Source organism: Lemur catta, chromosome 4 (assembly GCF_020740605.2).
Source record: "Lemur catta isolate mLemCat1 chromosome 4, mLemCat1.pri, whole genome shotgun sequence".
Lineage (NCBI taxonomy): Eukaryota > Metazoa > Chordata > Mammalia > Primates > Lemuridae > Lemur > Lemur catta.
The window spans coordinates 106,969,144-106,994,308 of NC_059131.1; the positions used below are offsets into that span (position 1 = coordinate 106,969,144).

Below are 25,165 nucleotides of genomic sequence, written 5' to 3' on the forward strand. Positions count from 1 at the left end.
GGTCACTGTCTCCCTTCACCCCCAGACAGGACCATCTAGGAAAACAAGCTCAGGGCTCCCACTGATTCTGCATTATAGTGAAATGGGTAATTATTTCATTATATATTACAATGTAATAACAATAGAAATAAAGTGCACAATAAATTCAATGTGCTGGAATCATCCCGAAACCGGCTCCCCCCCCATGGAAAAATTGTCTTCCATGAAACTGATGAAACTTGTGCCTGGCACCAGAAAGGTTGGGGACTGCTGCCCTACTAGACTGTGAGCTTCTCAAGGATAGGCATCATGGCTTATCCATCTTTATATCATCAGTGGCAAGGGTTCTTTGATTTATGTAATAAATATTTGAAGACTCACTTTATGCTAGACACCATGATATGTGCTGGGGAAACAGCAGTAACCAGGACGGGGGAGATGGACAAGTGATAAATGTGGAGAAGTACGATAATATTGTATAGATAAAATTGATTACTTTTGATTGGGTGTTCAGAAAAGATCTTTTCCTAGGGTTTTAGACTGAGATCTGAATGATAAAGCATATCTGTAGGAGGAGAACATTCCAAATCAGAGGAAACAGTTAACGTAAAGACCCTAAAGTAGAAATGAGTTTGCTGTGTTTAAGCAACTAAAATGTATTGTGGCTGGAGTATTGTGGGCAGGTGAGGAGAATGCTGAAAGGTGAAAAAAAAGGGAGCCAGATCACATAAGACTGTCTAAGCCCAGGGTAAGGAGTTTGGGTTTTAAGTGACTCTGAAAACCACTGGAGGCTGTAAAGCAAAGGACAAGATTTGTGTTTTTTAAAAGACCACTTTGGTTGCTGTGTGGAAAATGAATTTATACTGAAGATGTGAGAAAAAAAGGATATAGGAATTGGGGATTGAGTTTGGTTGGATATAACAAACGAAACAAAGTGTAGTGATTTAAACAAATAGGAAAAGTCTGGAGGGGAGTTGTTTCAGGATTGCTTATAGTGTTAATAGAGTACTTCTGACTTTCAGTTTACCATTCTTAGGAGTATGACCCTTGTCCTCAAACTCTGAAAATGGCTGCCAGAAGTCCAGACATCATGTTTGAATTTCACAAGGGGAAAGGCATTAGGGGTATGCCAGCTCAGTTTACCTCCTCAGAAGCTGCATTCACTGACTTCTGGTTTTATTTTTTTTTAACTAGGACTGTATAATAAGCTCTTCTTTGTTTAAAGGAGGCTAGGAAATGTTTTTTAGCAGAGCATATTGGAGAGCAATGTGCTTAGCTAAAATCAGGATTTCTTTAGTAAGGAAGGAGAAAGGAAATTGGTTAGGCAACTTGCCATGTTAGGGAGTAGAGGGACAAGCATGAACTCAGGAAAATCATTTAGGAAACCTTTTTAGGTAGACTAGGCAAGAGATGATTTTAACTTGGGGTAGGGTTGAATAGGAAGCCAAAGAGGAGTAGAAGTATTTGGGATATATTTTAAAGGTAGAGTTAACAGAATTTGCTGATAGGTTAGAAAAACCTAGATCTTTGTCTTTAGCAGCTAGATAGGTGCTAATTTCTGAGGTGGGAATGAGTATGGAATAGCAAATTGGAGGTGTGGGGGAAGATCAAGAATTTGCCTTGTCTCTGTTAGGTTTTAAGGTGGGGAAATAAGCGATTGAATATATGAGTCTGGAGGTCAGATCTGGGCATCATATATAGAGAGAGACTATATTTAAAGCCTAGACTAAGTGACTTTACAAGAATTTGGCTAGAAAAGAAGGGATTCTAGGACAAAGTCCTGGCTTTTATTCTGGGTCGCTTGGAGATTTTAAAGTTGAACCAAGGAAAACTGACAGAGGATGAGGAGGGTGAGCTATTATTAGTGATGCATTAGGAAAACCAGAAGTGTGTGGTGTTTGAAGCCAAGAGAAGACAGTTTCAAGAAGGAAGTGGTCAACTTTGTAATGCTCTTGAATGGGAAAAATGACCCCTGAATCTGTCATGTGGTGATCATTGGTGACTTTGACAAGAGTATTCTTATTGGAATGGTGAAGAAGAAAGTATGAGTGGAGTGGGTTGCTGAGAGACTATGAGGTGAGAATGTGGCAACTATGGTCAGTTCTATTAAGGTCTTTGGTTTGGCAGAGGAGCGGAGAAGAAAGACTATAGCTGGAGAAGAAATGGCTTGAGGGATCTTTTCAAAAAATTCTGGTAGATATTAGAGTATGTTTGTATGTTGATGGGCAAAAGAAATTGAATTATTGTAGAATTGGAAAGTCCTTTTTTGCTAGATCACTAAAGAAAGTGCAGAGTCCTTGAATGGTAATCATAGCATAAATGGAGGGATTAATCTTTAATAGGAGCAGAGACACTTTAGGGCAATGTTAAGTTTCCATTTGGGATTTGTGGTCTTACTTTAACATGAAACCAATTAATGATTGTGTGTTTTTCTCCAGCAATGTTGATTGGGGCAGACGCAGAAAGGATGATTTTTTTTTTTAGTTAATTGGGAAGTGAATTTAACCAGCATTGGGGTTTTTGCCATGCGAATACCATGTAGGAAGAACCATCAAGGTACCATCAAGATTGTGAAGAGTACTTTGCAAGAGAGTGATTATAACAGATGCCCCCTGGAGTCTAAACTTGCTAAGAAGAGAAATGAGGACATTAGAAGTGGTTGATAATGAGGGAGAGTGGTCATGTTGCAATGAAGCAAGCTAACTGCTGGGTTTGGAATAATGAAGGAAGTGAACTTAATCCAAGGTGGTTGGGAATCTGGGAAACTTGAAATTGATTTTGGAGTATTTGGTGATAATGAAGTCGAGGGTATGACTGACAATGAGAGTAAGAGTTCAGAGTTTATTAGTATTTATTGGGAATATAGCCAATCCTTGTCTCCTTGCTCTTTATCAGAATCTAGAAGAAATGTACAAAGATGACTAATGTAAACTATAATCTTTGGTCAACAAGACAGCTATTGATATCAACATTCTTTTTTCTTTTTACCAAATCAAGATCCTGCTATGTATACTATTTTGTATCCTTTTTTTCGCTTTAACATATCTTGTGTTTTCTTTGTGTCATTAAGTGTACTTTTTTAATGACTGTATTACCTGACTTATTCTGTGTTGAATATTTATAAGTTGTTTCAGTATTTTCCCATTATATTACGTAATACTGAATGGAATATCTTTACATAATAATTTTTATTCTTTTCTTTCTTTTCTTTTTTTTGAGACAGCATCTCCCTCTGTTGCCCCTGGTAGAGTGCATAGTGGCGTCATCACAGCTCACCGCAACCTCAAACTCCTGGGCTCAAGTGATCCTCCTGCCTCAGCCTCCTGAGTAGCTAGGACTACAGGTGCACGCCACCATATCCAGCTAATTTTTTCTATTTTTTGCCTCAGCCTCCCAGAGTGCTAGTATTACAGGCTCAAGCCATTGTGCCAGCCTCTTTTTCTTTCTTTCTTTTCTTTTCTTTTCTTTTCTTTTCTTTTTTAAGAGACGGAGTCTTGTTGTCTAGGCTGGTCTTGAACTCATGGGCTCAAGCAATCCTCTTGCCTCAACGTTCCAAGTAGCTAGGATTACAGGTGTGCACCACGGTGCTCGACTTATATAATCTTTATCTGAGTTTATTTCCCTAAGATAAATTCCTGGGAAAAAATTACTAGATCATAGTATCTAAACTTCTAATACTCTCATGGCCAAAGTGCTTTCTAGAAAAGTTGTGTATGTTACCCTAGCATTCACAATGTATGAGACAGCCCATTTCATCTTTTTTTTTTTAAGACTAATCATCTTATTCTCACCATGAAATCAATCTTTTTTAAAAGTCAAATAGAGGCCGGGCGCGGTGGCTCACGCCTGTAATCCTAGCACTCTGGGAGGCCGAGGTGGGTGGATCGCTCAAGGTCAGGAGTTTGAGACCAGCCTGAGCAAGAGCGAGACCCCATCTCTACTAAAAAAATAGAAAGAAATTATCTGGTCAACTAAAATATATATAGCAAAAATTAGCCAGGCATGGTGGCAAATGCCTGTAGTCCCAGCTACTTGGGAGGCTGAGGCAGTAGGATCGCTTAAGCCCAGGAGTTTGAGGTTGCTGTGAGCTAGGCTAACGCCACGGCACTCACTCTAGCCCGGGCAACAAAGCCAGACGCTGTCTCAAAAAAAAAAAAAAAAAAAGAAAAGAAAAGAAAAAAAGTCAAATAGAAAAATCACCTTACTATTTTGTCTGTTTATTTTTGTCTTTTTAACTTTTAACACTAAGAAAAATTTCAAGTGGAAAAATTGAAGGACTAGTATACTTGTATCCCCACTAGCTACATGCAACAGTTAATATTGCTGTTATAAATATAATTCACTATGGAAAAGTTCAGCATGTCTCTCTTAAAAATAACATTCATTTACATAGAATCACAGTATCATTCTGCCTAATTCCTTGGTGTCTAATATTTGAGTCCATACTCATATTTCCCCAGTTTACTAACATAATGTCTTTTATACCTTTTTTAAGAACCAGGATCCACTTAAGGTTCACAGATTGTGTACGAATGCGTTCTTGGGTCTTTTAAAACTTATGATAGTTCACCCCTCCACATACCTTTCTTTTTTTCTCCTTATCTCATTAACACTGCAAATCCTCAGGGTGGTGCTTTCATATATTTTTTTTTTATAACCCGGGAGTTGAGGTTTAAAGGTTTTATTAGCTTCAGGTTAAACATTTTTGGCAAGAGACCCCAAGTGATGTTATGTGCTTCATATTGAATCATATTAATACATATGCAATATCAGATTGTCTTGTTGGTGATGGTTAGTCACTTGTTTAATCACTTGATTAAGGTGGGACCCACAGGATATCTTTGTAAAAAGGTATATTTTATTCTCTTTGTAATTAACAAGTAAATTATAGGTTAATTCTTTGGCATGCTGGAAATATCTTATTCTCCAACATCCTTTCACCTGATACTTTAGTATCTGTTGATGATCCTTGCCTGAATCAGTTATTTCATTGGTGGTTGCAGAAAGATAATTTTCCTAATTGTCAACCTCACATTTTTTGAGCTAGAATTGTGTGAAAAAGGGCTTTCCATCATCAACTGGGATGAAAATTACTTCTTTTCAAAGTAAAGGTTTGGTGTAATAGTCACCTTCAATGGTGACAAATGATTTTACCCTCTCTTTTATTATCCATGTTGGATGTCTTGGTCAGCTTGGGCTGCTATAACAAAATAGTATAGACTGTGTTGTTTAAACAACAAAAATTTATTTTCTTACAGTACTCAGAGGCTGGAAGTTGGAGATTAGGGTACCAGCGTGATCTGGTTCTGGTGAGGGCTCTCTTGGCTTGCAGATGGCTGCCTTCTTGCTGTGTCCTCACATGGAGAGGAGAGGAGTTAACTCTCTGGTGTCTCCTCTTTATAAGGGTACTCATCCCATCACAAGGGCCCCACCCTCATGATCTCATCTAAACCTAATTACTCCTCAAAACTGGTACTGTAGGCCAGGCCCATAATCCTAGCACTTTGGAAGGCCAAGGTGGAAGGATTGCTTGAAGCCAGGAGTTTGATGTGGTGGTGAGCTATGATGATGGCCCAGGTGACAGAGTGAGAGACCCTGTTTCAAAAACTAGGGGGTGGTGTACTATCATCCAAATAATATCACATTAGAGGGCAGGGCTTCAATATGTGAATTTTGGAGTGGAGGATAATAACAGTGGACTCATGAATTTTTTTATATTTAGTGGTTTACAATCATTTATAGTCATTACAGTAAGTCCTCACTTAATGTCTTCAGTAGATTCTTGGAAACTGACTTTAATCAAGACAGCATATGACAAAACCAGTTTTACCATAGATTACTTGATATTAACAGCAATCAAGTTCCTGTGGCATATTTCTGGTCACAGAAACATCACCAAACTTCTAAATAAGGACTCAAAACACTTGTAATATTAAATATTGACATAAATGTGAATATATACATACACATTCTTAATATACATTTATGTATATTTAAGAAAGGTTAATATTAATAAATACAAGATAACTACCCAATTTTTGGTGAATTGGTGAGTGACGGTGATCATAGTTGTGGTGGGTTAAGTCAAGGAATAAATGTTTGCAAAGTGAAAACTATAAGGAATACCTCCTACCACCACACAGTTCAAAAACAATAACAAATATGGTGAGCTGCCAGGTTCGGTGGTTCATGCCTGTAATCCTAGCACTCTGGGAGGTCAAAAGGCGGGAGGATCACTTGAGCTCAGAAGTTCAAGACCAGCCTGAGCAAGAGTGAGACCCCGACTCTAATAAAAATAGAAAAACTTAGCCGGACATGGTGGCACATGCCTGTAGTCCTAGCTACTTGGGAGGCTGAGGCAGGAGGATCGCTTGAGCCCAGGAGTTTGAGGTTGCTATGAGCTAGGCTGATGCCATGACTCTCTACACTGGGTAACAGAATGAGACTTTGTCTCAAAAAAAAAAAAAAAAAAATGGCAAGCTTGCCGAATGCTTTCCTACCACATCATTTATTGTTGTGCCTCTGTATGTTTATCATATACTCCATGAATTTTTATTTAACAATAATTTGTATTCATTTATTCATTTTCCAGCCCTCATATTGTAGTTCAGGGTTGCTGATGCCTGGAGCCTATCCTAGCTATTCAGGGTGCAAGGCAAAAACCCACCCTGGACAGGATGCCATTCTATCACAGGGAACACTCACTCATACCTCCCACTCACTCACGCTGGGACAATTTATCCAGTTAACTTATGTGCGCATCTTTGGAATGTGGGAGGAAATTTGAATACCTGAAGAAGACCCACAAAAGCATGCAGAGAATGGGCAAACTCCATGTAGACGGTGGCCCTGGTAGGAATTGATTTTTTTTTTTCTCATTTAAGTTACAAGGAAAAGCCATTACTTGAGGACCTGCTATATTCTCTTACAGAGATAAATAAGTTTGAGAGAAACTCGGGTGGTTCTCATAATTTAAATTTTGTTAAGATAAAAGAAATAGCACTTTAAAATCATTGTTTTTCTGTGTTAATGAGTACTGTACAATTAATTTTCCTATCTCTACTTTTTAGAAAGAAGCTTTACTAGTTCTTCTCTCCCTGACATTCCTCCACCCATTTTAGTAAAATGCTTACAAATGTATTTTGCTTTATAGAAAGTATCAGGCATGAAAGAAACATTTCTCCTACTTAAAAAATTCACACACAGTGAATATATTATTTATTTATTGGTAAGTAATGTGTTCATGTGGTGCAAAATGCAAAAGTACAGAAAGGTTACATAATTGAAAAAAATTATGTTTTTAACTTAGTCACTCTTGACCTCTCTATTTTTTTCCAGAGGCAACCTAGTGATTTTTTGTGTATTCTTCCAGAGATAGTCTATGCATGTGTAAACATAATACATTCATTACTCTGTACCTTGCTTTTTTACCTATCAGGTTTTCTTGGGGAATATTTTAAATTAGTACATATGAAGACACTTTTTTTTTAATGGTTAGGTAAATGATATCCTTTTGTATGACTATACCATCATTTATTTAACCAATGCCTGATTAGGGTTTTTGGAGCCTTTTGCTTTTACAAGCAGTGCTGCAGTGAATGTCTAAATAATTTTTTTTATTTTACTACTTCAAGTCCATTAAATGACTTCAAGTTACAGTTTGAAAAATAGTTTGAGATTTGCCTGTTGTTTGCATTCCTTATGGTTAAAATAACATTTATGCAAAATAAATTTGTGTTGGATTTTATAAAAGGAGAGTTCGTGTTCAGGTGGAAGGATTACTGTAAGTGATGTCAAATATTCTTGTTCTTTCCTTTTTTAAAGGAAAATATTATTCTCCACTTTATATTTTTTGTCAAATTAAGGTCTGTATTTGTCAAATGAAGGTGTCCCCAAATACCATTTTAATAACTGTTGAGGTTTTGAATAGTTTCTTTCAGGTAGGATGGATTGTGATAAAAGTTTCCATGGAATTACATTATCCTTGACTTCTTAGATGAAAACTCTCTTGGTCATAGTGAATAGTACTTTAAGTTTGTTATAGTACATTAACCAAAATTTTCTTCAAGATAATGAATCTTTTTTAGTGAGATTAGCTGATACTTGTTCAGAAGTATGTTGAGTAATTTGGGGGGATCAAAGCCATATTTGTCTTACAAAATGTGTTTGGACTTACTTTATCCTTTTCATTGTTTTGAAGCAGCATGGGCTTATTCTATGTAAATTGGGACATATCTTTGAGAACCAAGTGGCATTTTAGAGAATGGTTGCTAAAAGGTATATTTTTTGTTAAATTTTCTTTTTCTGTCTCATTTTAATTTTTGTCCACTTAGGTGTTTTTTAATATCTTATTAAATAAATGCATTTGACTGTGTGACTTTTAATATGTACTAAACGCAGGATACTGTTTACCTCAGTTTGTAGTTGCCTTTTTCTTGCCTTTAATTTGCATATTCTCTATTTTATCAGTTGAGCCAATGATATTTTATTTCGGTGAGTCACTGGTTCCATTGTTTTTCTTTCTGTTTATTTCAGTTTTTCAGTTTTATTTTTTATTTTTTGCTGGCAGTGCTGTTTCTTTTTTCAGTTCCTAGGGAGAAGCTTCTTAAATTTTCATAGGTGATAAAGAAATTTGGAAGATTGAAAAAAAGGATCTTGTTAAAAATTTTCAAATTTAGAAATATATGTAGTAAAAGTTTTCAATAACCATTCACCCTTTCTTTTCTCTCCTCAATCCTAATTTTCCCAAAGGAACCCTTTAACAACTTTTTCTATGCATTTATATACTTAGAAAGTAGAGGAACTTTCAGTTTATGAACTTTCATGCATAAAAAGGGTACAGCCACACTAAAAGTACTTTAGTGTGATGATGGATTTTGTGATATTGCACAAGCCTTCTTTTACAAGATTTGTGAACAAAGAGATCCAAGAACATTCTTTTAACACCTAACTAGTTTGTAAGTAGAGGAGTTTTATAGTCATTTAGACTTTTACGGGAGAATGCCATTAACTTTGATTAATAGAAATAAGAATGTAAAATATATATCAAAATAAATTATGTTTTATTTTATTTTAGATCTTATGATGTTTTATTATATTTCTGAATTAAATTGAATATTTTAAAACCACCATGTGCCAAATTTTTTTAATTAATTACACTGTGGTACAGGCATGTTGGGTATGTTGCCGATTTTATTTACCAAAGTAATTAGCATTCCCCTGGTAGATGCTCAGTTATTTTGTGAAAAATGTGTATTTGATGAGCTGTCTTTTTTTCTGCCTTTCCAAATTATCTTAGTGTACCTCCAAGCTTTTCTGTAGACATCCCTCAATTGTTAGATTCTTAGATTGTTGTTTTCTCATTATATATAATGCTTCAGTGATTTCCATGATGATTATAGGGTTTTTTTTTCCCCTGACCGGTAATGAAATTATTTCCTTAGGCAGTTTCTAGGAGTGGGAATACTGGGTTTAAAGAGTATGACAAATTTTATGGTGTTAATACATTTTGCTGTATTACCTTTAACAAAGGGCTTATGAGCTTTAGCCAGTATTAGGTATTATATTAAGAATTTTGCCAGTGTACAATATGTAAACCTCAGTATAAGATTACTTTGCATGTGGGAATCTGCTTATTCTAGCACCATTGGTTAAAAGCATTACTCTTTATCCGTGAAATGGCTCCTTCATTAAAGATCAGTTGATTATATGAATATGGTTCTATTTCTGGGCTCTGTGTTTTATTGGTGTGTGTGTCTATCACCAATATGCTGTCTTGATTTTGGTAGCTTTATAGTAAGTCTTGAAATCAGGTACTGTACTGTGAGTCATTCAGCTTTGTCCTTTAATAGTGTGTTGGCTATTCTAGTAATTTAGGATTCATTTTCAGTGTTTTCAAAATTGCTTGCTGGGCATTTGTTTGGTATTACATTGAATCTATAGATTCCCCAGTTGGGAAGAATACACATCTTTACATTATTGAGTCTTCCTTCCAGTCAGTGAACTCAGAGTGTCTCTCCATTTATTTAGATCTTTGATTTCTTTCATTAGAGTTTTAAAGTTTTTTTGCATACAAATTCTGTATATTTTGTTAAACTTACACTTGTCTTTTTTTTTTTTTGGTGCTATTGTAAATTCTTCCTGTGTGTGTCTGTCTTCATATGCTATCTTCTCTTATGTATTATATACATATATATACTTTGCCTATATTTTTGTCCTTTTTAAAAACACAGATGGGACACACACTAAGTATATTGTCCTGCCCTTTGCTTTTTCTTGCTTAATATTTTGGTGTTTATTAATCAATTTGTGGCTTCATCTTTTATTTATTTATTTTTTATATAAGAGATGGGGTCTCACTGTGTTGTCCAGGCTGGAGTACAGTGGCTATTCACAGATGTGATCCCTCTACTGATCAGCATGAGAGTTGTGACCTGCTCTGTTTCTGACGTGGGCCTGTTTACCTCCTTAGGCAACTGCAACCTGGTGGTCTCCCACTGCCGGAGGTCACCATATTGATGCTGAATTTAGTGTGGACACCTGATTGGCATAGCACACAGCTCAGAACTGGGCTCAAGTGATCCTCCTACCTCAGTCTCCTCAGTAGCTGGCACTACAGGCATGTGCCACCACGCCCAGCTACCCTTTTTTTTTTTTAACTTTCTATTAAAATATTTAAACTTGCACTTAAGTTGAGAAAATAGCATAATAAAGCCCATCACTCAGTTTCTATAGTTATCAACATGTGGCCAATTTTGTTTGTCAGGTTCCCACTCCCTTTTAGATTATTTTGAACAAATCTACTGAATTGTTTTAAAGTAAACCCCAGAATGCTGTCATTGCACAATAAATACTTCATTGTGTATATCTAACACACAAGGACATTTCAGTAAAACCCACTCACAGTGCCATTATTACATCTTAATAAAAGTAACACTATTTCTTAATATCATGTAATAACACAGTACATGCTCAGGTTTCCTTGATGGCTCACATATCTTTTTACAGTTACCTCATTCTTATTAATGATTGTAAACATTTGGTTTATTTTCCAGTCCTTTTGTTTCGCAAGCAGTCTTACAGTAGAAATGTTTTATCACATACAGAGGACTATTTTATGTAGAAAAACATGGCCAGCCAGCGCAGTGTCTCATGCTTGTAATCCTAGTACTCTGGGAGGCCGAGGTGGGAGGATCGCTTGAGCTCAGGAGTTCAAGACCAGCCTGAGCAAGAGTGAGACCCTGTCTCTACTAAAAATAGAAAAATTAACCAGGTGTGGTGGCATGTTAGCCAGGTGTGGTGGCATGCTCCTGTAGTACCAGCTACTTGGGAGGCTGAGGCTTGAGCCCAGGAGTTTGAGGTTGCAGTGAGCTAGGCTGACGCCACAGCACTCTAGCCCGGGCGACAGAGCAAGACTGTCTCAAAAAAAAAAGAAAAGAAAAGAAAAGAAAAAACTTGGACAAAAACCATTGAGTTGAAAAATGATACTGGACAGTAGGACTTGGAATGTGAGGGAGTTTTAGGAATAGCTTAAACTATTTTCCTTATTTTCTCTTTAGGTAATCATAAGATTGATGTATGTAAAGTCTAAAGGTTCTTTGAGTAAGTGTAAAATAAAAATTCTGAATGATATAGTATTGTGTCAGTGACTGTTTTTTCTTACTGGCATACATTGGGGTGCCCTATAATTGATGATGTCTTACAGTCAGTGAAAGAAAATGTGTACGTTTTAGTTCATATGAGTCATTTTTGAAACTTGGCTCTACTGATTATGAGCTGGCTGACTTCTTTGTGCCTCAGCTTCCTCATTGGTAAACAGATACGATTGTAGTGAGGATTAAATGAGTTGTTACATATGCATCAATTAGAATACTGCTCATAAATTATATAAGTATTAGCTATTATTATTAATAATCTGTCAGCATCGTTAGACACTCCCTCCTTGAAACATTTTTTCTTCCTGTGGTGCCAGTGGTACCAAACTATCCTGATACCTTTTCCTGTCTTGCTCACCTTATCTTCAGCCGGGGATCACTCCTGAACACTAGAGCTGAATTTTCAACTGCTTACTTTGTTGTTTGGGTTTTCGTAGATAACCTTGTATTCAACATGTCCAAAACTGAATTTTTTCCCCTCCTCCTCAAACCCTGATGCCTCAATTTTTTGTTTCCTTATCTTAGTTTATTATACTGTCATCCACTCAGTGAAAAATTAAAACCATGAGTGACCCTTGTCCCCTCCTGTAAGATCATACACTTCTAGTTTACAGTAACTACTATACATTTTACCTCCTGTCTGTCTAAATTCATCTACTTCTCTTCATCACACTGGCATCTCTCTCACTGAATTCCTAACTAGTCTCTATTCTCTGTGTACTTTAACCTCTTTCCAGGCATTTTCGGGTACTATAGCCTGGTGATCTTTTAAAAACCCAAATCTGATTGTCATGTCACTTTAAATGTTTCTTGTTATTCTTCATGACCCTGAATAATCTGGCTCCTGCCTACTTCCCCTGCCTCATTTTTACTTTTTTATTCTGTGTATTCTAGTCACATTGGTGGCTTTTCAATCCTAAACCTGCCAAGACCACCTTTTCCTCCATTTTGCACAGGATGTACTTTTACCTAGTTACAGTTAAGTCTTTTTAAAAGCAGTTTCCTGGCCGGGCGTGGTGGCTCACGCCTGTAATCCTAGCACTCTGGGAGGCCGAGGTGGGTGGATCGCTCTAGGTCAGGAGTTCGAGACCAGCCTGGAGCGAAAACAAGACCCTGTCTCTACTAAAAATAGAAAGAAATTATCTGGCCAACTAAAAATATATACAGAAAAAATTAGCCGGGCATAGTGGTGCATGCCTGTAGTCCCAGCTACTTGGGAAGCTGAGGCAGGAGGATCGCTTGAGCCGAGGAGTTTGAGGTTGCTGTGAGCTAGGCTGACACCACGGCACTCACTCTAGCCCCAGCAACAAAGGGAGACTCTGTCTCAAAAAAAAAAAAAAAGCAGTTTCCTCAAGGAAGTCTCCTCTTTCTATATTCTCTCTCTGTTAAATATTCCTCATGGCTTCCTATACTTCATTTAAAAATTATATAGTTAGTTTTCAGTACCTTAGGATGAAAACTCTATTTATGGATATAGGGTAGAGAACATTTCTGGTTGATCATTGGTACTGCTAGTACCTGTTACAATACCTTGCAAATAGTAGGTACTCAGTACATATTCATATTAAAGTTCAGAACTTTAATAATTATTCCTCGTTGTAGTTGCAGATTGTGATTGTGTGTGATTATGGAAGTCTAGAACTTAACTTTTTTTTTTTTTTTTTTTTTTTTTTTTGAGACAGAGTCTCTTTCTATTGCCCGGGCTAGAGTGAGTGCCGTGGCATCAGCCTAGCTCACAGCAACCTCAAATTCCTGGGCTCAAGCAATCCTACTGCCTCAGCCTCCCGAGCTGGGACTACAGGCATGCGCCACCATGCCCGGCTAATTTTTTCTATATATATTTTTAGTTGGCCAGATAATTTCTTTCTATTTTTTAGTAGAGACGGGGGTCTCGCTCTTGCTCAGGCTGGTCTCGAACTCCTGACCTCGAGTGATCCACCCACCTCAGCCTCCCAGAGTGCTAGGATTACAGGCGTGAGCCATTGTGCCCGGCCTAGAACTTAAAATTTTAATGGCACACTGTTGCTGTAATTGGAGAAGCTATCATTTTCTTGGTACAGTAGCCAATAGCCACATTTGACTTGTTTTTCTTTCAGGTCTTTAAAAATTATTTTTGATTTTTAAAAAGTGTACAGTTGGTGGTTTTTATTATATTCAAAGGTTGTGCAAGAACATTTTCAACACCCCCAAAAGAAACCCCATACACATTAGCAGATCCATCTCATTTCTTCCTCTCTTGCCAATCCCTTGGCAGCTAATAATCTACTCTCTATCTCTCTGGATTTGGCTATCACCTGTGGCTTTTGAGCACTTGAAATGTGGCCAGTCCAAATTGAAATATGTTATTTTAAATTAAACACGGGATTTCGAAGACTTAGTACCAAAAAATGTAAAATATTTTTTGATTACATGTAAAAATGATAATATTTTGTAGATATTGGGATTGATATAATATTATTAAAATTTATTTCTTCTGTTTGTTTATACTCTTTTTAATGTAGATACCAGAAAATTTTAATGTACACTTATGGCTTACATTCTGTTTCTGTTGGACAGTACTGATCTAGAACTTGTGTCTCTATGGCACCAGTTTCCCATTATCCTCCCAGTGCCTTAGTTTTCACATCAACTCTGTTTTGGGAATGTTACATGCCCCAAGCTTCAGGATTTAAAAAAAAAACTACTTAAAAGGTGGAAATTTTGATTGTATCTTGGGCCTTTGAATAATAGGGGAAAGATAAGTCATTTACATTAAATTCTGAGAAAGTGCCAACTGTTGAGCCTTTTAAGTCTCATTTCCATCAAATTGTGAAGAATCAAACTTATATTTATTTGCATGATGATGATGAGAGCGGTGCTCCTAAATTTTGGTAGTTGTAACTTGGAAACAAATTAATTCTTATATCATTTGAGGATTACTTATAACTTTAAGGGCACTTAGAATTGTATTTGTCTTATCTGAAATTTGGATTTGAATTTTGTTTCAGATCACATGTTCCAGAATCAATAGAAATAAGACTAAGGTGATTAATTATCCTTTTAAAAAATATAATATGCTTTGGATGTACATTTTCTTCCCCAACATCAATATCAAAAGTCAGCATATTACAATAACAAATGGCTGCTATACATTCAGCATTTACTGTGTGGTGGGCATTTTTCTATATACTATATTAATTCATTAAATTCACCCATAGACCTGTGAGGTAGGGACTATTAAAATCTTCAGTTGACAGAGGGTGAAACTGAAATACAGGGTAGTTAATTAACTTGCTCAAGTTCGTATGGCTAGTAAGTTTCAAACAGGTTACACAACAATGTCGTTTGTACTTAGTGCTTATATGATAAAATCTTTCAATTTTCAGTTTTTTTCCACTAGAATGTAAGCTCCAAGTGGGCAGGCACTTGGTTTTTGTTCACACTAACACTGAGATCACTTTCTGGTGTATTATGGGCCCTAGTAATTATTTGAAAGAATTTTTATGATAATCATGATGACAGTATCATTTCACTGAGGGAAATAGCCTTGGAAATGTATTAGACTGCTTTAAATTCTACACTGTTGCTTATTGGCAATAATGTTCATTTTTTAACCTCATCCAAATTAGCTTCAACACTGTGTGCTATTTTACATGCATTATGTATGTCACATCCTCCCCCCCCCTTTTTTTTTTAAGACAGAGTCTCACTCTGTTGCTCAGACTAGAGTGCCCTGCCGTCAGCCTAGCTCACAGCAACCTCAAACTCCTGGGCTCAAGCAATTCTCCTGCCTCAGCCTCCCGAGTAGCTGGGACTACAGGCATGCGCCACCATGCCCGGCTAATTTTTTTAATATATATTTTTAGTTGTCCATATCATGTCTTTCTATTTTTAGTAGAGACGGGGGCTCACTCTTGCTTAAGTTGGTCTCGAACTCCTGAGCTCAAAAGATCCACCCGCCTTGGCCTCCTAGAGTGCTAGGATTACAGGCGTGAGTGACCACTCCCAGCCGTATGTTACATCTTAATAAAATAGTTTATTTAAAAATTGTTTGATAGGAGCCATACCTTTTATTCTTCTCTTTTCCTTTTTTGCCTTAGAAATGCCTTGGAGACTCCAGGGAACATTAGGAAAAAAAGATTGCCAGAGGTCCTGCTGTGTGTTTAGCTGAGTTTGGGGGGAGAAAGTATAGAAAAGTAGCTTTACAGCTATCCTCACAAAAGTAGTGCAGTGATAACACAGTTCTTCAAGGTTTCACCCAGAAGCTTTAGTCTCCTTGGTTGTTGCAGTCATAACAGCACTTACTTTGGTTATTTATTTTTAGGAATTACATATCCATTCTTAGATTGGAAACAGAACTGTGAAATTAATTTTCTAAAATAGGGCTTTGAAATCAAAGGTTTTGTAGTTAATGTTGTTAGAGAAAGAGGAACTATGCTACTTACTTCTATCCAGGAGACTCTCATTTAATTCTGAGACAAAGTATTCTGATTTTACAGTAATAAAATTGAGAGCTAGATGTTAAGTGATGTACTGAATGAATACAAGTAAGTGACAATCCTAGGATTCAGCACACATCTGACTCCAAAGGCCTTACCTTTTATAGTACTGTCATCTTTTGCCATTTTCCACTTATGTTGCTTTTTTTTTTGAGACAGAGTCTCGCTCTGTTGCCCGGGCTAGAGTGCCGTGGTGTCAGCCTAGCTCACAGCAACCTCAGACTCCTGGGCTTAAGCAATCCTACTGCCTCAGCCTCCCGAGTAGCTGGGACTACAGGCATGTGCCACCATGCCCGGCTGATTTTTTTTTTTCTATATATATTTTTAGTTGTCCAAATCATTTGTTCCTATTTTTATTAGAGCCTGGGTCTCGCTCTTGCTTAGGCTGGTCACTCCTGACCTCCGGCGATCCTCCCACTTCGGCCTCCCAGAGTGCTAGGATTACAGGCGTGAGCCACTGCGCCCAGCCCATTTTCCTCTTCTTTCTTATAATTCCTGAGGCTGGGAATTTAAATTAGTTTGTGGGAGCAATGAGATTGGAGTTTTGGATTGTGAAATAACGATGTTGGAATCAAACTGTTGTATAGAGGATAATTGTTGCTTGATTGAAAAATTGAGCTGTGAAAAATCTTTGACTTTAACTTTTCATTTTCTTTTTATCTTTAGTTATCTGCAGATAAAGACTCCTATAGAATGGTTCTTTTTTTTTTTTTTTTTGAGACAGAGTCTCGCTCTGTCACCCAGGCTAGAGTGCCGTGGCGTCAGCCGCTCACAGCAACCTCAAACTCCTGGGCTTAAGCGATCCTACTGCCTCAGCCTCCCGAGTAGCTGGATCTACAGGCATGCACCACCATGCCCGGCTAATTTTTTTTTCTATATATATTTTTAGCTGTCCGTATAATCTCTTTCTATGTTTAGTAGAGACGGGGTCTCGCTCTTGCTCAGGCTGGCCTCAAACTCCTGAGCTCAAACCATCCGCCCGCCTCGGCCTCCCAGAGTGCTAGGATTACAGGTGTGAGCCACAGCGCCTGGCCTAGAATGCTTCTTTATAATGGGTTTCATCAGGGCGACGATATTTTCTTGAGCTGATTTAGTAAATTTTTCATACATTAATAGTGTTCTTTCTCTAGAGTGAAAAAAGATCCATATTTCTCTGAATTATAATTTGGGGGTGATGTGGACAGAAATAAGGACAGGTATAAAAATTAATAATTATTTATTTAGCATTTTACTAACCAGAGATTTGGAGCAGTCCCAAAAAGCAGCTTTTCTAATCCTTATCCTCCTTCCTTCCTCAAAATTTTAATCAGGTCCTTTAGTAGCTTCACATTTTAGGGTTATTTACATACTTTTTAAAGGGGGTGATTGTGGGAAGCTATATAGGTCTTTGAAAGTATTGATGATTTGGAAGATCTGATTACTCTCGTTTTATTTAGAAGTCTTAAGAAGAGGAATGGAAATCTAGTGGCTTCATAAATTTATCATTGAAAGTTGGATGTCTCCAATTTTCTTTTTAACATTGTTCATTCATGTACATACTGGACAAAGTATTTTTACTGTTACTAAAATGTACATTTTCTCCTCTACCACAATTACCAGGGTTGTCAGTGATTTTTGGGCATTAGGAAGAAGTTTCTCATTATGTATAATTTTGGATAAAAATATTTTCAGAAAAATATGAAAGACTTTAATTCCAAACATAAAAAAGGTTATGAAATAAACCAATACTAATAGAATGTTTTTAAAAATGTGGAAAGTAAGTTTTTAGTCCTATGTTCTTATTAAAAGATAAGATAAAGAGTCATGTGAAATTTTAAAAGTTTGGGTTTTAAGCTATATATTGTCTCTGTACTAAACATTCTGTGCTAAAGATACTTAGTATAGAAAAAGAGTAAAAAAAAAAATGGTTTATTTTATTGGGGGTGGAGGGAGGAAGCCAAGGACCTTAACACAATAATTCTTATAGTGTCCCATACAGTAATCAATTTTAAGAAGATGGGTCCAAAAGCAAAAAACTTTACTCTTAAAATCTTGGGTGAGGCTTTCTTTCTTAAGAGTAGATATATCATGTCAATTAGGTAAAAACATGGAATCTTAATAAAAGAAATGAAGATATAACTTGTATTTTAGGGATTTAGGTTTAAACAAGTTGAGAAAAGGAGAGGATTTATTGTATTTATAGTATAGGTTTGGGAATATGAGTGGCAAGCTGTTTTGCAGGCTAGTCTTTGTAGAACATTAATGTAAATCCTACTGGGTGGTTTTCTGAATCATTTAATGTCCCCATGACTCTGAGAATGGACTATCACAAGATAAAGAGACTCAAGTGATACTACAGATATGAAAGTACATTGAGAAGTGTAAGGTGCAAAATAAGTAGGTATAGATAAATTTAAAGTAGAAATGGGTTTTTGAAAACAAGTAGTTGCCATTGAAGTAAACTAAGCAAAAAAACAAATTGAAAAAAACATTAGAAGATTCCAGTGAGGCATTTAGGCTTCTGGAATTTCCATGGAAAGGAAAATTAATTAGATGCCTATAGCTTTCACCATCCTCGTGGATGGTGTCATATGTTAATCAATTAACTTAAATGTCTAGAGTTGTTATGATTAGTTCAAGTGAGAGCTTATGGCCTAAATGGCTTTTAATGACCCTAAATTTTCTGTTTATATGAGTAGAGCCCATGTATCCTGGGGGTATAGTATCTTAGCATTCATCTACAGATGAGTAGATTTATCACTTTGGACTTAACACGGAGTTGGCAAACATAAAGTAGGTTGTCTACTATTTTTCTCTAATATTCCTAGAAAGTCAACAAACCATTGTACTATTATTCAGAGTGGTGTTATTTCATTAAAAAATTGAGATATTAAAATTTCTTTGTTTTAAATATTCTTAAAACTAGCTAAGTCCTAGAAAAGCACAGACCATTATTTTTACTAGAGCAGATAATCAAGCTTATGAAAGAGGGGGTTTCAAAATTTTTATAGGTAATACATTAAAATAGGCTTTTTTATTGCTGACATAACTAACATTTATTTTCTGTTTATTTTTAAGACGAGCAAAAATCAAATTAAAGTAGATCTTGTAGATGAGAATTTTACAGAATTAAGAGGAGAAATAGCAGGACCTCCAGACACACCATATGAAGGCAAGTACTTTTTTCTGTGTCAAAATATTGTGCGTATTAGAACTTGTCTGAAACATTAAATCAGAATAATCTTAAGCATCTATAAACTATATGGAAGGTAACTTCAGTTGGCCTAGGATACATAGCAATTTTTAAATAATAAATTTAGGTACTTTATATAGACTGGTTTTTCTTACTGAATTTTAGCTTATTTTTTCCCCTAAAATATGGTAGATTGAGCAGAGCCCAGTTGCAGGTTATATAGGTTAGATTTTAACAGAATAAAACATCTGGCATGTTAAGTCTCTAACAAATAAGGACTACAGACTTTCTGTTACCCTTCATATGGTATCTATAACAATCCTTGCCTTAAATATCTGACTGATAAAGTATTGTTTTTGTTTTTAAAGCTCCTCTCCCCCGTTTGTCATTTAGCATTTCATGCACTCATATGTCTTCATACAGGCTATAGTCCAAATATTTATTTTCTTTATTCAGTAAAGCTTTTAATGGTCATTTGAAGACATATAAAAAGGAAAGGAGACAGCTGTGCTGAACTTTGTGTTCACAAATTAAGTCTGTAGGTACTTTAGACTATGAGATTGGGTGGTAAGATACAGAAAGAAGCTTTTTATAGTGTCTTAATTTTTTATTAGGCAAGTCTTCATTAGTGAATATTATTGTAAATTGGAGTTATATAGCATAACCAAGGTTCTTGCATATAATGAGCATTCAATTATTTGTTTAATAGAAAGCATATAGTGGAATATATAACTCTTACTTATTAAGAGCTTTACATGTATTTTCTCATTTAATCCCTACAACAAATTTTACAAGGTAAGTACAGTGATGACTGTTTCATAGATGAAGAAACTTAGAGAAATAAAGTAACTTGTCTGAGGTCAAACATCTAAGTGGCATAGCTGGGATTTGACCTAATAGCCTTTGATTGGAAAGCCTATGTATGCTTTTAGTCACTTTCTGGAAATCATGATTGACTGAACATTGGAGTGGTGTCATGTCTACTTTGAATAGTTCTATAATTCTGTAATGATCAATTATCCCCCAAATTTTAGAAAAACCTAATCTTCAATATATTCATTTTCATCCAAATTTTTAAAGACTCTAGAATGTGTTTAGCATATTGTACCAATTTTTAAGTGATAAAATTTAATTTTTTTGTTTTACAGTTCACAGAACCATTTCTAGATATCATTTAATTTTTCATGTTGTTTACTGAGTACTCCTATGTGCCAGGCCTGGTCTGAATGCTTTCATGAATACTGTTTCATTTAGTCCTTTTGACAATCATTAAATGTAGAGGAGACCTTTAGTTATCTTAAAAAAAATCAGTGCTTGTCTTAAGGGATTTTTTATGTAATCATATACTGGCTTCTTCTTGAAGGCAGACATTATAGTTATTCTTGAATTATTTTTTAAGGTGGTTTTGATTGCATTTTTAAAAGACAGTAGGACAATTAGCATTATTCTAGAGCTCTCCCAGCAAATTATAAACAAAGTACTTCCTGAGCTAAATTAGATAGGTAGAATGTTCATTACCTTCTTAGGAACTCTTAATAAGTAGATGCATTTAAAAAAATTGGATAATGTACGCTTACTTGTAGAATAATTAAGATGTAAATATACCATATTCTTTACTGGTTAGAGACAAGTTTGATCTTTGTTTTTTTTTTTTTTTTTGAGACAGTCTTGCTCTGTCGCCTGGGCTAGAGTGCCGTGGTGTCAGCCTAGCTCACAGCAACCTCAAACCTAGCTCACAGCAACCTCAAACTCCTGGGCTCAAGCGATCCTACTGCCTCAGCCTCCCGAGTAGCTGGGACTACAGGCATGCGCCACCATGCCCAGCTAATTTTTTATGTATATATATTTTTTAGCTGTCCAAATCATTTCTTTCTGTTTTTAGTACAGACGGGGTCTCGCTCTTGCTCCGGCTGGTCTTGAACTCCTGATCTCCAGTGATCCTGCCGTTTGGCCTCCCAGAGTGCTAGGATTATAGGCTTGAGCCACTGCGCCAGCGGCCTTCATCATTTTTAAGTGTTTATTTCTGCTGCCGCTCCCAAACAAGATAGTATTTTGATGAGATTAGATATAATTTGCTTTTTTTGTATATATTTGAGGTAGATTAACTTAAATTCTATTCTTTTTATCATAAAACTATTGAAGATAAGTGTTCATTTTGTTTAGGAAATGCACCATTCAAGGGCATAAACTCAGATGCTTTTTCTTTGAATTACGAACATAGGTAAATATTTTGATGACATTTATTGTAGGAATCTTGCTGTTTTTGGAGTTTTTTAAATATAAGCTTAAAAGCTAAGGCAAAAGTTTATATATGGACTGTTAAACTGTTTATACCATCATTAAGTAATGAGGCAGTCATTTTATGTAGTGTTAAAAGTAATCAGATTGAGAAGTAGAATACTCGTGGAAAAATTGCCATATTGCTCATGTTACTTAACTCAGTTTTCTTAATTTCCTTTGCCTTAATAATTGACAAAGGAACAGTGTAGTTCTTGGGCCTTTCTTCCTAAAAATTCTCTTAAATTTTTGAGATCATTGTTGATAGTTTAAAATTTCGCATCGCTTCCCCATTTCCCTTCTGGGTTCAGTTAAATTTAAAAATTATAAGTGTTTAATATTAAAAGCTATTCTTCAAGAAATAAATGTTATATCGTGAAACCTATTATAATATGAATAATGTAATTATCGTAATGATCACTTAGTTGTATTACCCTGACCAAATAATGCTGTGGTTAATACTGTAGTGGTTATATATTGAAAGTTGTCAGGTTATATGCAAGACAGAGCGTATAACGTATGTTATATATAGTAGAAATAAAATTTTGGAGACTGTAGAGTACAGCATTCTTTGTGTATCTCTAGGCTCTCACAATGCTCCTAAGAGATTGTTTTGAATATTCAGGAAGGAAGAACTTTGTATGACACATTATAGAAATAGTAATCTGGAATTTAACCAGAAAATAAAAAGAGATTCTTAGGAAGGAAAAAGAAGAGCCCATGTATTACTCAAGCCAAATTTATTGTATACCTATATTTGAAGCTAGCATTTATAATTCTGAACATAAACAGTTACAGTCACAAAATCTCCTCAGGTACCTTCTCTTACCTGTCTTTTTTTCTTTTGACTACTCTTCTTTATATTTTGCTGCAATTATATTTTCTGTGATTCAGGCATCTAGTTCAATTCATGCAGTAGTTACTGTGGAACTCTGTTAAGAATTAGCATGAAGAGAAGGATTGGAACCAAAAAGGGCTTGAAGAAAATGGTACCAAGTGAAATGCTTTTCTTTTTCCACAGTCATTCATAACAATGGAGGAAGTGGATTTGATAGAGTCCAGAATATACAGCTTGACTTTTTCAAGAGCTGAGTGTATACAATTTTGAAGTTAATAATGTTTCTAGCACATACATTTTATTTTACTTTTTATTATGGGAAATTTCAGAGACATACAAAAGAAGAATAGTATAATGAAACCTCCAGGTACTTCTCAGCCAGCATTAATAACTATAAACTCATGGCCAGTCTTTGATCTTACCCATCCCTAGATTATTTTGAAGCAAAATCCTAGTCATAGTTTCATATGTAAATATTTCAGGAGCACAGTTTCATTTGCTATATTTTGTGATAGTATTCTATGTTAATGGGTCATAAATTCTTAGAATTGGAAGGTTCCTTAGAATTAGGATTCAAATCCAGCCTCTCGCCCCAGTGCAAAACTTCGCCTTTCAGAGTATCCTGAGAGGCTGTTATCCTCCCTTTGAATTCCCCAGTTATGGTTATAAGAAGCTAGATAAGTTTTTTTCAATACCTATTTAATGCTGCTAGTTGCTCAAGATAACTTCACAGCAAAACAGAATGTTGCCTTCTGTTTGTATATTACTGGCTAGAATATCTACTTCGTAAAGTTTTGCATTTTGTATACAAATTTAAAGGAAGAAGTAGTCTTTTGTCTTTATACCTCTCTATTGTCTTGTTGAATTTTATTTTTAACATTTTAACAAGAAGTGTTGGCATTTAATTTAAGGCACAAATTAAAAGATTGGGACATTTTTGCATTTGAGAGAACCAGCCAGAAGTAGAATTTTTAGTTTATGGCATAATCTATATCCTTTGTCTCTGTATCATATATGCCTTCACACCTTTCTGCCTTCTTTCTTCTTTTTTTCCCTGACCATTTTTTCTGTTACTTAGCAACTTTGAGCAGGGTGGACTAGAGGAAACAAAAGGAGAGGGAAACTATACTAGTTAATTGTCCTAAAGAAATCTTTAGCGTTGGATTGTCTGTGGAGCTAATGTATTTATCTTCTCTGGCCCTATTACTCACTGATAAACCAATATAGTCATATAAAGTAGATATTCTGTATGTTTTAAAGAGCCTTATTTAAAAACTACTGCTTTGATTATTCTTTTGGGTTTCGATTTTGAAATGAATTTGTTGTAATTGAATATAAAATAGTAGATGTTTTGAAAAGTCCTATTTGGGTTCACATATTTGAGGTGAGTAGCACTCTTAACTTTCTGTCCCCTCCCTTTTTAGGAGGAAGATACCAACTAGAGATAAAAATACCAGAAACATATCCATTTAATCCCCCTAAGGTATTGTAACTCATTTTTGTGCATGAACTTTTAAAATATTTTATATTTCTTGGCTCATTTAGTTAATATATATGTTTTGGCTTATTAAAGTTACAGCTTTATGATTTGTAAATGTGATGTGGACAAGATTTTAGGTAATGGCAGATGGCTTGCTTCTGAAATTAGCAGAAAAGCAAGCTTACTCAAAGGCAGCCAGTAATGGCTCTACACTGGAATAGGATGTGCATCTGACAATGGCTTACATACTAAGTGTGGAAAAACTTAACAGTGTTCCCAAATTTAGAGAGCCCTTTTACACATAGAGAGAGGTTCTTATTGACTCGAAGAAGTATGTGTTTTAGGGAAAAGTGTGTTCTGCATTCATTTAACAATTATATGCCAAGGAATATAGCAATAACAGACTATACTTTGTCTCCTGTTATTGAGCTGGCATTTATAGCATGAGAAAAAAATGAGCAAGGAATTGCAACTGTGATGAATGTCAAAAGAGGGAATGGAATACTCTAAGATCATGTACAACATAGGGACCCAACCAAAACTTTTTTGACTGAACCACCTTTATGTCTCTATTTTTGCTACCATCAGCACCTTAGTTGAGGCATTCAACTTTATTATTTCCCTATTTTGCCCATTATTTAATCAGCCTTCCATCTTTATCATTTCTACTCTTTCTTAGCACTGCTATTTTATAAATCTTCATAAAATGCAGTTTTGATCATGTTTCTTTCCATTAGTAAAGTCTAAACTCCTCAGCTTGGTATTTAGAACCTCCTACAACCTGACTCCAATCTTCTTTTCCACTCTCATCTTCTACCACCTCCATCTACAATGTGGGTCTCATTTTCCAGCCTGGATTATTTGCTATTTATAGATGGTACTTACTCTTCCACACCTTTCTATCATTTTTACTTGAATCTTTGTCCCTATTATTTCAAATTCTAGTTTTCTTTCGAGGTCTAGGTAAAGTATTCCTTTCTTCCCTAAGCTGTACCCATCAAATGTTTCTCCCTCTACTCTCTCAAGAGCGTTTTATACAATTTATATAGTGCCAACACAAATATAGTACCAATCCATGTATTATTTTGGGTATGTATCTTTTACTATATTTTATATTCCTGAACCAACGACCATGTCTTATACACCTATGTGTTAATCTGTAGATCCTAAATAGTCTAGTGTCCCTTGAGCATATGATAGTAGTCACTCAGAGAATGTCCTGGAATATATTCATTCAATCTATTGGTTATTCCCATTTAAGAATAGACATGGTGATGGAAGTTCCAG

The 25,165-nt window shown here is 35.7% G+C and overlaps 1 protein-coding gene across 3 annotated transcripts in view; it reads left to right on the forward strand.

Moving 5' to 3' along the window:
- The window catches only part of UBE2K (ubiquitin conjugating enzyme E2 K), a 65,681-nt gene that overhangs the window by 14,034 nt on the left and 26,482 nt on the right, over positions 1-25,165 (forward strand). Inside the window, exons 2-4 of one of the 3 annotated variants that reach the window (XM_045550552.1) lie at positions 14,621-14,656; positions 19,169-19,262; positions 23,823-23,881. In XM_045550552.1, the coding sequence (XP_045406508.1) occupies positions 14,621-14,656; positions 19,169-19,262; positions 23,823-23,881 (189 nt within the window). Of the gene's footprint in view, positions 1-8,185; positions 8,257-14,620; positions 14,657-19,168; positions 19,263-23,822; positions 23,882-25,165 lie in introns of those variants that run through there. The other 2 variants (XM_045550554.1, XM_045550553.1) reach the window with 2 other exon arrangements.